Here is a 15,658-nt window from a genome sequence, read left to right as displayed (position 1 = left end):
ATTAGCTTGTCCAGCAATGACATCTCATGAACAAATAAAACACTCCTGACTTATGTCTCAGACAGTGGATAGGATCTGGGAGTTAGGTGACACAGTACTTCCTGCGGAATTACCAGCCTCTTGCCTGGTCTAGTAGCCACAGTATTTATTCAGCTAGTCCAGTTTAGTTTATAGCTCACTGTTACTTTCAAAATGTTAACACAAGGATATTCAATAATGATAATGCCATTAAATATCAAGGGGAGCTGGTTACATTTTCTCATGTTTAAGGTGGTTATTGCCTGGCAATTGTTGCCTGCGATTAATCAAAGCAAGCCTGGATGTCCCAAGGACATGGACTGCTTCAGTATTGGAGCCACAAAAGGTAAAACATTGTTTGTTGATGATTGCACATTCTTACATTTGACTATATGATAGAGGGAAGGTCAATGTTGAAGCTGCTCAAGGTGGTTGGGCTGAGGTCACTTGCAGTAACTTCTTGCCACTGAGATGACTTGACCTCCAACTACTGCAACCACCTTCCTTTGTGCAAGGTATGACACCAACCAATGCAGTTAACTCCAGTGACTCACTGACTCCAGTGTTGCTATGACTCCTTGAAGCTAAGTGGAGTCTCTCTTGCCTCTGGAGTTCAGCTCATTCTTTTTTTTTAGATTGCTTAGATTACTTACAGTGTGGAAACAGGCCCTTCTGCCCAACAAGTCCACACCGACCCGCCAAAGCGCAACCCACCCATACCCTACATTTACCCCTTACCTAACACTACGGGCAATTTAGCATGGCCAATTCACCTGACCCGCACATCTTTGGACTGTGGGAGGAAACCGGAGCACCCGAAGGAAACCCACGCAGACACGGGGAGAACATGCAAACTCCACACAGTCAGTCGCCTGGGTCTCAGGCGTTGTGAGACAGCAGTGCTAATCACTGTGCCACCGTGCCGCCCACATGTTTCATCCATGTTAGGACCAAGACTGTAAAGAAATGAGGGGCCAACAGGCTCTGGCAGAACACAAACTTACAATGAGTGAATAAGTGCTGTTTGATAACACTGTGACAACAAAATCTTCCATCACTAACCTAATGTGGGTGAACAGCAAAGCAGATTTGTCCCTTTTTTTTTGTGGACAGGATATAACTGAGCAATACAGCACATTGCCAGGTAGATGCCAGTGTTGATATTACACTTTCACAGTTTGGCTGAAAGTGCAACTAGTTCTGGATTCCAGGTAGTGAGGTGGGAGTGACAGCCCTTGATGCCAAGGCTGCATTCAAACAAAGTGTAGCATCAGGGAGCCCTAGCAAAATTAGAATCAATGGGTATTTGGGGAAAACTCTCCGATGGTTAGAGTCATACCTGACATATATGAAAAGGGTCATGGTTATCGAAGGTAAGTCATCTCAACTCCAGGGCATCTCAGATGTTCATCAGGATAGTGTCCTAGGACCAGCCATCTTTAGCTGCTTCACCAATGACTTTCCCTCTATCATAAGGTCGGAAGTGGGAATGTCCACCGATGACTGCACCATTTGTGACTCCTTAGACACTGAAGCAATCCGTGTCGTAATGAAACAAGACCCGGACAGTACACAGACTTGGACTGACAAGTTGACAAGTAACATTTGCACCACATAAATGCCAGGCTATGACCATCACCAGTAAGAGACAATCTAACCACTATTCCTTGACATTCAATGGTGTTACCATCACTGAATCATCCAATATCAACATCCTGGGAGTTATTATTGATCAGAAACTGAACTGGACTCACCACATAAATGCAGTTGCTACAACAAGTCAGAGGCTAGGAAAATTGCGAGTAACACACCTCCTGACTCCCCAAAGCCTGTCCGCCATCTACAAAGCACAAGTCAGGAATGTGATGGAATATGCTCCACTTGCCTTGATGAGTGCAACTCCAATAATACTCAAGAGGCTTGACACTATCCAGAACAAACCTGCCACTTGACTGGCACTGTATCCATAAGCATTCACTTCCTCCTCCAGCGACAGTCAATACTGGTCTGTACTATCTACAAAATGCACAAATTTACTAAAGACAGCACCTTCCAAACCCATGACCACTTCCACCTAGAAGGATAATGGCAGCAGATATATGGGAACACTACCACCTTTAAATTCCCCTCCAAGCCACTCACCATCCTGACTTAGAAATATATTAACATTCCTTCACTGTCACTGAGTCAAAATTCTGGAATTCCTTCCCTAATGGCATTATGGGTCAACCGACAGCAGGTGGACTGCAACAGCTTAAGAAGGCAGCTCACCAACACCTTCTCAAGGGCAACTACAGATGGACAATAAATGATGGTCAGCTAGAGATACCCACATCCCAAAAAATGAATAGATTTTTAAAACTGTTTTCAGTATTAGTCAGAATTTTATCAGGGCCCAGAACTTATCTAGTATCCAGTGCCTTCAACCATTTCTTGATATCACATGGAAGGAACTGAATTGGTTGAATCCTGGTATCTGTGATGCTGAGGATCTCATGAAGAGGCAGAGATAAATCATCTATTTGGCATTATTGGCAAAAGTCAGAAAATAATTTACAGATTCAGGAGGCAAATCACTCATCATAAAACACCCAGTCAATGACTTGCTCTTGCAGTGATAACACTTACATGCCTGGTCTAATTAAAAGCCTAGTCAATATAATCTCTACGACACTGATGGTGGGGGATTCAATAATGATAATGCCACTGAATGTATAGTGGAGTCAGACAATCTTTTTCTTGTCAGAGATGATCACTGCTAGGCACTTACGTTTTACAAATACTACTTAAAATTTACCAGCCCATGATAACATTGAATATTGTCCAGGATCTTACTGCATGCCGACACAGACTGTTTTGTTAGCAGAGGAGTTGCAAATGGAACAGAACACTGTGTAATCACCACCAAACATCTGTATTTCTCAATGTTATGAAGAAGGGAAACACGATGAAGCAGCTAGAGGTGAGTGGGGCTTGAACACTAGCCTGTGGACCTTGACTGTAGTGCCCTGCAACTGAGATAGAGTCATAGAGATGTACAGCTCAGAAACAGACCATTTGGTCCAACTGATCCATGCCAACCAGATATCCAAAATTAATCTGCTTTTTGCCAGCATTTGACCTACATCCCTCTAAATCCTTCCCCTTCATGTACCCATCCAGATGCCTTTTACATGTTGTAGTTGTACCAGCCTTCATTACTTCCTCTGGCAGCTCATTCCATACACGCACTACCCTCTGCGTAAAAGTCTTCCCCATAGCTCCCTTTTAAATATGTCCCCTCTCAACTTAAATCTCTGCCCTCTAGTTAATGATTCCCCCACCCTTGGGAAAAGACCTGGTCAATTAACCTATGCCTGCACCTCATGATTTTATAAACCTCTATAAAGTTAACCCTCAGACTCCGACCCTCCAGGGAAAACAACCCAAGCCTATTCAGCCTCTCCCTATAGTTCAAACCCTACAACCCTGGCAACAAAGTAAATCTTTACTGAACCCTTTGAGGTTTCACAATATACTTCCGATAGCAGGGAGACCAGAATTGCACGTAGTATTCCAAAGGTGGCCTAACCATGTTTTGTACAGAACAACATGACCTCTCAACTCCCGTACTCAATGCACTAATCAATAAAAGGTAAGCACACCAAGCGCCTTCTTCACTATCCTATCTACCTGTGACTCCACTTTCAAGGAGCTATGAACCTCGACTCCAAGGTCTCTTTGTTCAGCAAAACTCCCCAGGACCTTACCATTAAATTTATAAGTCCTGCCCGGATTTGCCTTTCCAAAATGCAGCACCTCACATTTATCTAAATTAAACTCTATCTGCCACTCCTCGGCCTAATGTTCCATCTGATCAAGATCCCATTGTGCACTGAGGTAACCTTCTTAGCTGTCCACTACACCTCCAATTTTAGTCATCTGCAGACTTACTAACTATACCTCCCATATTCGCATCCAAATCATTTAATGACAAAAAGCAGTGGGCCCAGCACCAATCCTGTGCTACACCACAGGTCAAAGCAACTTTCCACCACCACCCTCTGTCTTTCAGCCAGTTCTGAATCCAGATGGCCAGTTCTCCCTGTATCCATGTGATCTGACCTTGCTAACCAGTCTACATGAGGAACTTTGTCAAATGCCTTACTGAAAACCATATACATCATGTCTACCACTCTGCCGCCTTCAATCCTCTTCGTTACTACTTCAAAAAGCGCAATCAAGTTACAGAGACACAATTTCCCATGCAGAAAGCCACGTTGACTATCCCTAATCAGTTCTTGTCTTTCCAAATGCATGCAATCCTGTCCCTCAGGATTACTTCCAATAATGTGCCCACCACTGACATCAGGCTTACCGGTCTATAGCTCCCTGACTTTTCCTTACCACCTTTCTTAAATAGTAGCACCACATTAACCAACTTCCAGTTTTCCAGCACCTCAGCTGTGGCAATTTACGACACAAATATCTCAGCAAGGGACCCAGTGACCACTTCTCTAGTTTTCCACAGGGTTCTAGGGTAACTGATCAGAACCCAAGGACGCTGCCACCGCAGGAACTGTAAAACCTGTGCCCACACTTCCTCCCTCACCTCCATCCAAGGCCCTAAAGGAGCCCTTCCACATCCAAAGTTTAACCTGCACATCCAGCAATATCATTTATTGTATCCGTTGCTCCCGATGCGGTCTCCTCTACATTGGGGAGACTGGACGCCTCCGAGCAGACCGATTTAGGGAACATCTCTGGGACACCCGCACCAATCAACCACACTGCCCTGTGGCCCAACATTTCAACTCCCCCTCCCACTCTGCCAAGGACATGGAGGTCCTGGGCCTCCTTCAGTGCCGCTCCCTCACCACCAGACGCCTGGAGGAAGAACACCTCATCTTCCACCTCGGAACACTTCAACCCCAGGGCATCAATGTGGACTTCACCAGTTTCCTCATTTCCCCTTCCCTCACCTCACCCTCGTTCCAAACTTCCAGCTCAGCACTGTCCCCATGACTTGTCCTACTTGCCTATCTTCTTTTCCACCTATCCACTCCACCCTCCTCTCTGACCTATCACCTTCATCCCCTCCCCCACTCACCTATTGTACTCTATGCTACTTTCTCCCCACCCCTACCCTCCTCTAGCTTATCTCTCCACCCTTCAGGCTCTCTGCCTTTATTCCTGATGAAGGGCTTATGCCCGAAACGTCGAATTTCCTGTTCCTTGGATGCTGCCTGACCTGCTGCGCTTTTCCAGCAACACATTTTCAGCTCTGGTTACAAGTTCTGCACTGTATTTAATTGTGAATTGACTTTCTGGTCTCACAGCCTCTCTGTTACTAAATCTGAAAATTTACATGTTTGCCCTACCTAATCTGTTGCTTAAAATCATCATCCATGCCACAATCACCTGCAATTCACAGAACTCAATTCTTTAAGCCAGGCTCCCATCCTCCTTCTGCAGGTTTTAGTTTATGCAAATATCTGGTGGTTTAATCCTACATTGTACTTATCATACTCACTCATCACAACTGTCCTCACAAATTATATCGATGTAACACGATTCATCAGAATTACACAGAGACTAAAACTATTAAGTGAATATACTATGTGGCACAGATTCCCTAGAGTATGAAAGATTAAGATAGGATATAATTGACATGATCAATAGAGTTGATCAGGTAGGGAAAAACTGTTTCCTATTAGCAGAGTCTAGGACACAACATGGCAAAAATTAGAGCTAGCCAATTCAGAGTTGATGTCAGGAACCAGTCCTCCACATAAAAGTAATACAAGCATGGCATTTTCTACCTTAAGAAATTGTGAAACTAAATAATCTTAAAAATGCAAAATTTGTAACTGATAGGTTTTTTTGGGAGGGAAATGTGGCAAGGATGGATATATGAAGTTGGATGCATATGAACTATGATCTAATTTAGTAGCAAAGCATCCTCAAAGAGTTGAATGGCTACTCTAGATGCCGTGGGTAAAAAATGAGGTCTGCAGATGTTGGAGATCAGAGCTGAAAATGTGTTGCTGGTTAAAGCACAGCAGGTTAGGCAGCATCCAAGGAATAGGAAATTCGACGTTTCGGGCATAAGCCCTTCATCAGGAATGAGGAGAGTGTGCCAAGCAGGCTAAGATAAAAGGTAGGGAGGAGGGACTTGGGGGAGGGGCGATGCAGATGTGATAGGTGGAAGGAGGTCAAGGTGAGGGTGATAGGCCGGAGTGAGGTGGGGGCAGAGAGGTCAGGAAGAAGATTGCAGGTTAGGAGTGCGGTGCTGAGTTGACCCAGCTATGCCTGTCTCTTCGTAGGATATGTGGAACAGTCCATCTTCCGCAACTACACTGGCACCACACCCCACCTTTTCCTCCGCTACATCGATGACTGTATCGGCGCTGCCTCGTGCTCCCACGAAGAGGTTGAACAGTTCATCAACTTTACTAACACCTTCCATCCCGACCTCAAATTCACCTGGACTGTCTCAGACTCCTCCCTCCCCTTCCTAGACCTTTCCATTTCTATCTCGGGCGACCGACTCAACACAGACATCTACTATAAACCGACTGACTCCCACAGCTACCTGGACCTCACCTCCTCCCACCCTGCCCCCTGTAAAAACTCCATCCCATATTCCCAATTCTTTCATCTCCGTCGCATCTGCTCCCAGGAGGACCAGTTCCAACACCGCACAGCCCAGATGGCGTCCTCCTTCAAGGACCGCAGATTCCCCCCAGACGTGATCGACGATGCCCTCCACCGCATCTCCTCCACTTCCCGCTCCTCTGCCCTTGAGCCCCGCTCCTCCAACCGCCACCAAGACAGAACCCCACTGGTTCTCACCTACCACCCCACCAACCTCCGTATACAATGTATCATCCGCCGTCATTTCTGCCACCTCCAAACGGACCCCACCACCAGGGATATATTTCCCTCCCCTCCCCTATCAGCGTTCCGCAAAGACCACTCCCTTCGTGACTCCCTCGTCAGGTCCACACCCCCCACCAACCCAACCTCCACTCCCGGCACCTTCCCCTGCAACCGCTGGAAATGTAAAACTTGCGCCCACACCTCCTCCCTCACTTCCCTCCAAGGCCCCAAGGGATCCTTCCATATCCGCCACAAATTCACCTGTACCTCCACACACATCATCTATTGCATCCGCTGCACCCGATGTGGCCTCCTCTATATTGGGGAGACGGGCCACTTACTTGCGGAACGCTTCAGAGAACACCTCAGGGACGCCCGGACCAACCAACCCAACCACCCCGTGGCTCAAAACTTTAACTCTCCCTCCCACTCCACCGAGGACATGCAGGTCCTGGGACTCCTCCACCGACAGAACATAACAACACGACGGCTGGAGGAGGAGCGCCTCATCTTCCGCCTGGGAACCCTCCAACCACAAGGAATGAACTCAGATTTCTCCAGTTTCCTCATTTCCCCTCCCCCCACCTTGTCTCAGTCGGTTCCCTCAACTCAGCATCGCCCTCCTAACCTGCAATCTTCTTCCTGACCTCTCCGCCCCCACCCCACTCAGGCCTATCACATCTCCATCGCCCCTCCCCCAAGTCCCTCTCCCTACCTTTTATCTTAGCCTGCTTGGCACACTCTCCTCATTCCTGATGAAGGGCTTATCGAATTTCCTATTCCTTGGATGCTGCCTGACCTGCTGTGCTTTAACAGCAACACATTTTCAGCTACTCTAGATGCAGTGTTTGGAATTTAAATTCAAATTCCATTCCTTACTGCGCAGTGTTACAGGCTTACAGCATATAAGCTTGATTCCTATCTGGTATTCATTCACTCAATTTAGCTCACCCCTGGTACTGTGCCTCAAGTTCCCTCTCCAACCCCTGCTTCTCCTCCTTCAGAACTCATTTCATTAAGGAACTCTGAAGTAACACACCCTATTATCTTTTCCTTTAGGTCTAATATTTACTTGAAATGTCTACAGTTCAGAATATAATCTCTGTTAGCAATCGAAAAATATAAATCATGGTTGTGTATAATTTTAATGTTTTGATTTCACAGCTTTCTTTGCACTCTTGAACATATTAGTCCCGTAAGACAATGAAGGATACTAGCTGCAAATGTGTTGCTGGTCAAAGCACAGCAGGCCAGGCAGCATCTCAGGAATAGAGAATTCGACGTTTCGAGCATAAGCCCTTCATCAGGAATAAGAGAGAGAGAGCCAAGCAGGCTAAGATAAAAGGTAGTGAGGAGGGACTAGGGGGAGGGGGGATGGAGGTGGTTTCTCTATTCCTGAGATGCTGCCTGGCCTGCTGTGCTTTGACCAGCAACACATTTGCAGCTGTGATCTCCAGCATCTGCAGACCTCACTTTTTAATGAAGGATACTAACTGACAAAGGAATAATGACAGAATGTAAATCTTTATATGTATCATTGAAACTTTTAAAAAACATTGGTATAATATCAAAATGGTGGGAGGAGCAGTGGGCTTGTGCAGAAAGTGCAAACTTGGTAGCTTTATAAAGAAAAATTTCAATTCAAGATTAACCTAAGGCAATGATCATAATTAAACACACTTTTGAAAAGTCCACCTGGTTCTTCTCGTTTCTGCATACAGCTTGAAACAACTCCACAGAGCCTGGTATCCAATCATCCTTTATTTACAAGTGGGGAGTCCTTGACACCGATCCAGCTTCCTTTCAAGCCAGCTCTCAGAGTGAACAGAATCTCTGACACCCCTATTTATATTTTTTCTAAGGCAAGCCCAGGCAGCAGCAGTGGAAGCAGGCCCAGGCTGCAACAGCAGTGGTGGTGGTGGCTGCTTGTGCAGTTGAACACAGCTCAATAAAGGAAAAAGAAAGCCAAACAACACAATATTAAAGAAGAAAAACAGAAGGCAAATGTACGCTCCTGTTTATATCAATCAACCAAGGTTCCCTGATTAGACCAGATTAACAGCACCAATGAGGAAACTGATATTACATGAGGTCCAATTGGCTAACCTTGTTCCAATCACTGCACAGCTGAGTCTCAATACTGCTACAAATTATGAGGACTAAATAAAATGATTCTACCTACATGTGTTTTATGCACTAACAGTTAATCACAGCATACCTGATACCATTACTCAGTAAGAGAGAGATGAAAATCTATGTTCAACTGAAATGATGAATGAAAAGTCTGTAACTTGCAACACTTTTGTCACTAAACCTTACTCAAATGATATCCAATTTTCACACTCAAAACTTGAGAACTAACTAAAATCATGCAGTCACAAGTAGCAAAGTATAAGATGCAAATAAAGTCAGTAATGCTGTACATAATAGTATCCCAGGGGCCTTTGTTCTATTGTGTAGTAAGAAATCTCATGCATTCATTTAAAAAGAACTCTGGAAATAAATCACTGCTGCACAAACTTCAAAACACTTCTAATTACTGTTTAAAAGAATGCTGGGCACATCCAGCTGTCAACTACAAATTCTAATCACCATTAAGCTTCTAGGAGACAGGTGTTGGCACTGTTTTCAACAAGTTATTGGCAAGATTTGCTATCTGCAGCTGCTCGAAATAAATCATGCTGAACATGTACATATTTTCAATGCAAAAAATTCATTTAAAAATGTGTTATTTCCATGATATTTTTATCTAGTCACTCAGGTGACCAGGAAGACGCCATGTTCCATCCTCAGTAATATCATCACTCTAGGACAATACAAACTAAACTATGGAATATAAAATTGGTTACTGTTCCCACTTTGATCATTAAACTGGTCCACCCAAAATAAATATTAATCAAGGCACTGAGTTAGAATGTGAGCTGAAAATGTGTTGCTGGAAAAGCGCAGCAGGTTAGGCAGCATCCAAGGAGTAGGAGAATCGAGGTTTCGGGCATGAGCATTTCTTGAAGAAAGGCTCATGCCCGAAACGTCGATTCTCCTGCTCCTTGGATGCTGCCTAACCTGCTGCGCTTTTCCAGTAACACATTTTCAGCTCTGATCTCCAGCATCTGCAGTCCTCACTTTCTCCACTGAGTTAGAATGTGCCTGGAATGGCCATTGCTTGCAAAGCTTTCCAACATTTACCATTAAGTTTCACTTGACTGAAACATTCATAAATACAAGCCACATTAAATACTCATCACCTTGATGAGAAAGTGGGTGAAAAAGAGGAAAGCTACAAAATTACCCATAAAACAAGCATTCTTCCTATTTACAAAAAATAATTATCATGCAAATTACTCAATTGAGCGATACATTTCCCATACCATCAACCTAAAGATTTTTCAACGTAAATGTAAATTGCAGATTAGCAGTGGTAAAACAATAACCACAAAACCTGACATGATTCAGTAATACTGTTGAGAATATGCAAAAACTGAAAAAAACTGGCAAAACTGCAATCAATGGGTATCGAAGGCAAGTGGACTGTAGCGATTCAAGAAGACAGCTCACCAACACCTTCTCAAGGGCAAATAGGGATGGGCTATCAATGCTGGCCAGCCAGCAATGCACAAGTCCCACAAATGAATATAAAAAAAATGAACCTGCACTCAAAGGCCAACGTGAAGCTGGTCTCTTAAGGATGTGGCTCAACAATTAATATTAAGATTCCTCCATGCAACTACATTTAAGATAACAGTATTCTATTTCCTGTTCCCCACCTTTCAGCTTGTTTTTGGTGATGCACTATTTCTCATTCAGTAATCAATTGAATTGCTCTTAAACCATGATTTATTCAATAGATTCAATTGCTCACTGCAAGAATAGTTTAAAATTACTCGCCATTTATTTTATGGTTGTTTATGGGGAAGTATCTAGAGCATAATGCAAGAATAGAGAATTCAACAAAACATCACATTTCTTACATCAATTGATCATTACTGATTGCCTCCTAACCTAATGAACATAATTCAGTAATTCACTGGCTACTTCTCTCCAACTGATAAACAGCTACCCTTCATTGAGCACTTCTTACCTATTGCTAAATGAAGTGTGCTAAATGAAAATGTGCTTAACAAAAATCACTTTCCTATGAGAAAATATCACCTTGGGTTACATTCATGATCTGTAATTCTTACTTGAAAAGCCTATTGTTTGTCTTGACACACAGTGGTACAAAAATGCCCTTAATACCTCTTCAAAAGTTATAAATATTTTTGATTTACCAGTTGCCCATCTCTTCTCACAACCCAGCCACTCGCAACCTACCTCAACTCTTTTGCTCATCACCTCCTCTGTTTATTCTGCTACCACGACCCTTGACTCTCTTGTTTACTGTTTCCTTTCATGATCTTCATGCTTGTTGCTTTCCACATATCATACTCACTCCATCTCTTTCACTGCCCTTTTCCTGAACCACTACTTGTTAAAAAAGGCTTAGCAGACAGGAATGGTGTGAGAAGCAGCAAGTATTTGCGATAGGGAAACAGAAAGATCAGGAAAGCAGCAGTGAGAGGGAAGGAGGAGGAGTGTTAGGAGACATGCCAAATGGGAGGATGGAGGAGGGAAGTAATGAGTGGAAGGATTAGAAGAGGAAAGAGAGGAGGTAGTTCAGGGGAGGGAAGCAATGAGAAGAACAGGAATGAGCCAGACAGTTGAGAACAACAGTGAGGTGGTGGTCTGGATGTGGAAGTGGCAAGTATAATGGTTGAGAGAGATGGTGTGCAAAGTTGCACTTTATTTTCAACTGAGCATGTGCAGTAACCGCATTAAAATGAAAATGCAGGTAGTTTTATTCAGCAAAAATCCCTAATTTACCAACTGTGCTAAACAAAAAACATACTATTAAAACAAGCTCTGAACAGGGGATGGCAATAAAATGAAGAAACAGAAACTTACACTTGTTCAAATAGAAATGCCCATAAACAAATTGGGATTCTACACGTATCTACAATTCAAGCCTAATTAAGACAGCACTGAATAATACAGCACGTAGCTTTCTAGTCACTATGGCAAAGATTATTCCATCTTTGAAGAGAAAGTTGTTAAAGTATTTCAAGCAGAGGAAGATACAAGGTGGAGAAGAGACAAAAAACTGCAGGTGCTGGAATCCAAGGGAGACAAGCAGGAGGCTGGAAGAACACAGCAAGCCATGCAGCATCAGGAGGTGGAGAAGTCGATGTTTCTGGTGTAAGCCATCTTCTGGACACCTTCTCAGGTGGAGAACGCAGGGCAGTGGTGCTGGTTTTGAATTGCTCCAGCAGAAAGATGGCACAAGTATAACCAACCAAGCAGCTTCCAATTGTGCTCTAAACATCTACTGGCTCTAAACAACATGAAAATAAGGAACAAGATTAGTTCACTTAGCCCACTGAGCCTGCCCACCCATTCATTTAGATTATGTCTGGTCTGTTATCTCAAAGCAATTTTACAACACTATCTTTATCCCCGTTCTTCAGCTTCTCTGATGTTGAGAATTCAAAGATTCATCATCCTCCGACTGAAAATGTTCCTCCTCATCTCCATCTTCAATGGTTTGCCCTTTTCCTGGGTTTCTGTCTTTTGCGTCTAAACTCACCAGCCAGGGAAATGGTATGTATAAGGGTTTTATATATATTATGTATCATGCCCTATCCATCTATGCATATTTCCATCCCGTTGAGCTCTATATGAATTGTCTAAGTTTCAATGACATCATACTTCATTCTGTGAAACTCTTGGGAATAGAGGTGCTGTTTCCTCAATTTCTCCTCATAAAGGATCCTGATATTGCAGGATCAGTATGTTAGGCACTCTCTACAGCAAGTATATCCTGCCTTTCATGAAGGCTTTACACTACTACAGAAAGTCATTATGATTCTGAAAGTAAATCACTGATGAATGGTGAGGGAAGGGGAGGTGAGATGTGGTGGATTAATTGTACTGATACGAGTGAACCTGAGCACCAAGCTAATGTTCTGGAAGTGGAGTACAATTCCTACCAAGGAAGATGGTGAAATTTGAATTAAATGTAAGTCTGGAATTAAATAAAAATATGAAAGTAAAAAGCTAGACTAATGATCACAGATTGCCTATTTCTATAAAGAAACATCTGGCTCGCTAATGACCTCTTAGAAAGGAAATCTGCCATCCTTGGTTGGTCTGGCCTACATGTAATTGCAGACCAACAGCAATGTTGTTGTCACTTCATTACTCTCAGAAATGGCCTAGCCAGTGTTGGGGATAATCTGTTATCGGGGTACCCACACTGGGGCTAGGGAGGGGAGCATCATTACTAGAACAGACATTGTCAGGTAACCGCTAAACCACAGCCATGTGGGATAAACCCAGCAACTGCAGGACTGCCTGCCTGAGGCCACATTCCTCAGTGATTAGATCATGTCAGTCAGTTTCAGACCATCCTGATTAAGAACTCATTGCTAATAAAGGAAACCGGTAACTATCGGATAGTGTAAATTGCACCAATACAACACTTAATCGATAAAGTACTTGTTAATGTCTTTTGCTGACGTAAAACTCCATCGGAACTTATGTTAAATGATAATACCTGTTGATTCAACTATGGAGAACTATTGAAAACGCCTAGACTGTCAGATGCATAGCAATGAGGAGACTCTTCCAAACAATGGACTATTGAATTATAAGATCGGAAACTGCCGAGCCCAGGATGCCTGCCCATTGTCCAGCACAGCAGGAGCTGGACAGGTATCTCGGTGCAACCAATAGAGACACTGATCCCTTCACAGACAGGTGAACAGACCAATGGGAGAACCGAACGAGGGGAACCTGACCGGGAAGTCGAGGAAGCGCGAAGTATAACTGCACCAGATCCGAAGAGGAAGACAGAACGCCTTCTCCAACGAATTCATGCTGTACAATTCGTTGTATCATCTACCAGTCAAAATTTTGTAATAAACGTTTGCCTGAGCAGAATGGTAAAGTCTCTGTCTCTCCTTCTAAACGAATACGCAAAGACGGGACCCTCGAGATCCGTCTTAACACCAGTCATTTACTGATCAAAACACAACAAAGTCTAAACAAAGGAATGAAACCAAATGGACCAGCTGGCATCAATCCAGACACCAGAAATGACAATAGCAAATTATAGACCTGTCCTCCTTACCAACATCTGGGGTCTTGTGCCAAAATTGGACAGCAACTTCACAAACTCATCAAGCTACAGTCTGACACAGTTACACTCACAAAATCACATGTTAAATACAATGTGTCAGTTATTACCTTCCCTGAGTATGTCATGCCCAGGGCAGACACACCACAGTCAGACATGGTGGCACACAGGTAGCAAGAGTAGCCCTAGCATTTCCCAACATTGATTTGTACTGTAAAACCTCATGAGTATCAGATCAAACATGGGCAAGAAAATCTGCTGATCACCACCTGCTGCTACCTCAGCTGATGAATCAGTACTCCTTCACATTGAATACCACTCATAGGACATTGAGGGTAGCAAGGCACAGATGTATTCTTGGTAGAATCCATCAAGTGTAGCTCAGCCATTCCTCTACAAACTGAGCTGGCTTAATCCTAAAGCCCTTTGCTGCTAGACTAAGTGAGCAGCAAGTGGTGAAGGAATTGATGGGGAAATCAGTTGACCTCACCCTAACCATTCAATTTGCTGCAAAAGCATGTTTACATTACGATAGCAATAGATGTGACCATCACACATTATGGGGTCTGGAGACAAAGTCCCATCTTCACATTAAGGAAATCCTCAACCAAGAGTTTTTTAAAAAAAATACTTCAAAGGATGTGGGCATCAATGTGTGGCTCAGTATTTGCTTCTTTCTTGTTGCTCTTGACAAGCGAGTGAGTTGCCTTTTTGATCTGTTGAAGTCTGATAGGTTTAGGTCAACCCTCAATGCCAACAACTCACTGCCTTGAGTTCAAAAATGTTGATGCAACAATATTGAAAAGAATGGCAACGTATTTCCAGGATGGTCAATGACTGAGAGAGGAGCTTGCAGGTGGTAGTGTTCCCACTTATCTGCTGCCCTTCTCCTTCTAGATGATAATGATCATGGGTTTGGATGGTACTATCTTAGGAACCTTGATAAATTTCTGCAGTGTATTTTGTGGATAGTATACATTGCTATTACTGAGCATGGAGGTCAAGGGAATGAATATTTTTGGATGTGCCAATCAAATGGACTGTTTAGTTCTGGGTATGAATCAAGCATCCTTTCGTATTGTTGAAGCTGCACTCATCCAGGCAAGGGACAGTACTCCAATACACTCTTGATTCATGCATGTGAATGGTAGACAGACTTTGAAGTTCCTTGCTGCAGGATCCCTAAACTCTGACTTGTTCCCATAGACACGGTATTAGTATTGTTAATCCAGTTCAGTTTCTGGTCAATGGCAACACCTAGGACATTGATAGTGGGAGAATTCAGCAATGATAATGTTTTTAAACATCAAGGGATGATGGTTAGGTAATCAAGGGTTATGAGAAAAAGGCAGAAAGATGAAGTTATTGAATGGCATAACAGGCTTGATGGGCCAAATGGCCAAATTCTGCTCTTGCATTTTATGGTCCAATGGTCTAAGGAGTTTGCTGTGGTCACCCATATCAATATTGTCATGGACAGGTGCAAATGTGGCAGGCAGACTGGTGACAATGAGGTCAAGTATGTTTTTCCCTTTTGAGGGACTGAAAACAAAAAAAAATGCAGAGATCACAATGGGTCAGGTAGCATCCATGGAGGGAAAGCAAGCT

General features: G+C 43.5%; 1 protein-coding gene across 6 annotated transcripts in view; it reads right to left on the bottom strand.

Annotated features, from left to right (window-relative positions):
• The window catches only part of aopep (aminopeptidase O (putative)), a 345,719-nt gene that overhangs the window by 72,921 nt on the left and 257,140 nt on the right, over positions 1-15,658 (bottom strand). The window contains exon 14 of one of the 6 annotated variants that reach the window (XM_060838408.1): positions 11,985-12,247. The exons of the other annotated variants lie outside the window; for them this stretch is intronic. Within the exon in view, the coding sequence (XP_060694391.1) occupies positions 12,239-12,247 (9 nt within the window). The 3' untranslated portion in view covers positions 11,985-12,238. Of the gene's footprint in view, positions 1-11,984; positions 12,248-15,658 lie in introns of those variants that run through there. 6 annotated transcript variants of the gene reach the window in all.

Source organism: Hemiscyllium ocellatum, chromosome 2 (genome assembly GCF_020745735.1).
Source record: "Hemiscyllium ocellatum isolate sHemOce1 chromosome 2, sHemOce1.pat.X.cur, whole genome shotgun sequence".
In the NCBI taxonomy this organism is placed as follows: Eukaryota; Metazoa; Chordata; class Chondrichthyes; order Orectolobiformes; family Hemiscylliidae; genus Hemiscyllium; species Hemiscyllium ocellatum.
This window is presented reverse-complemented; position numbering and strand designations above follow the sequence as displayed.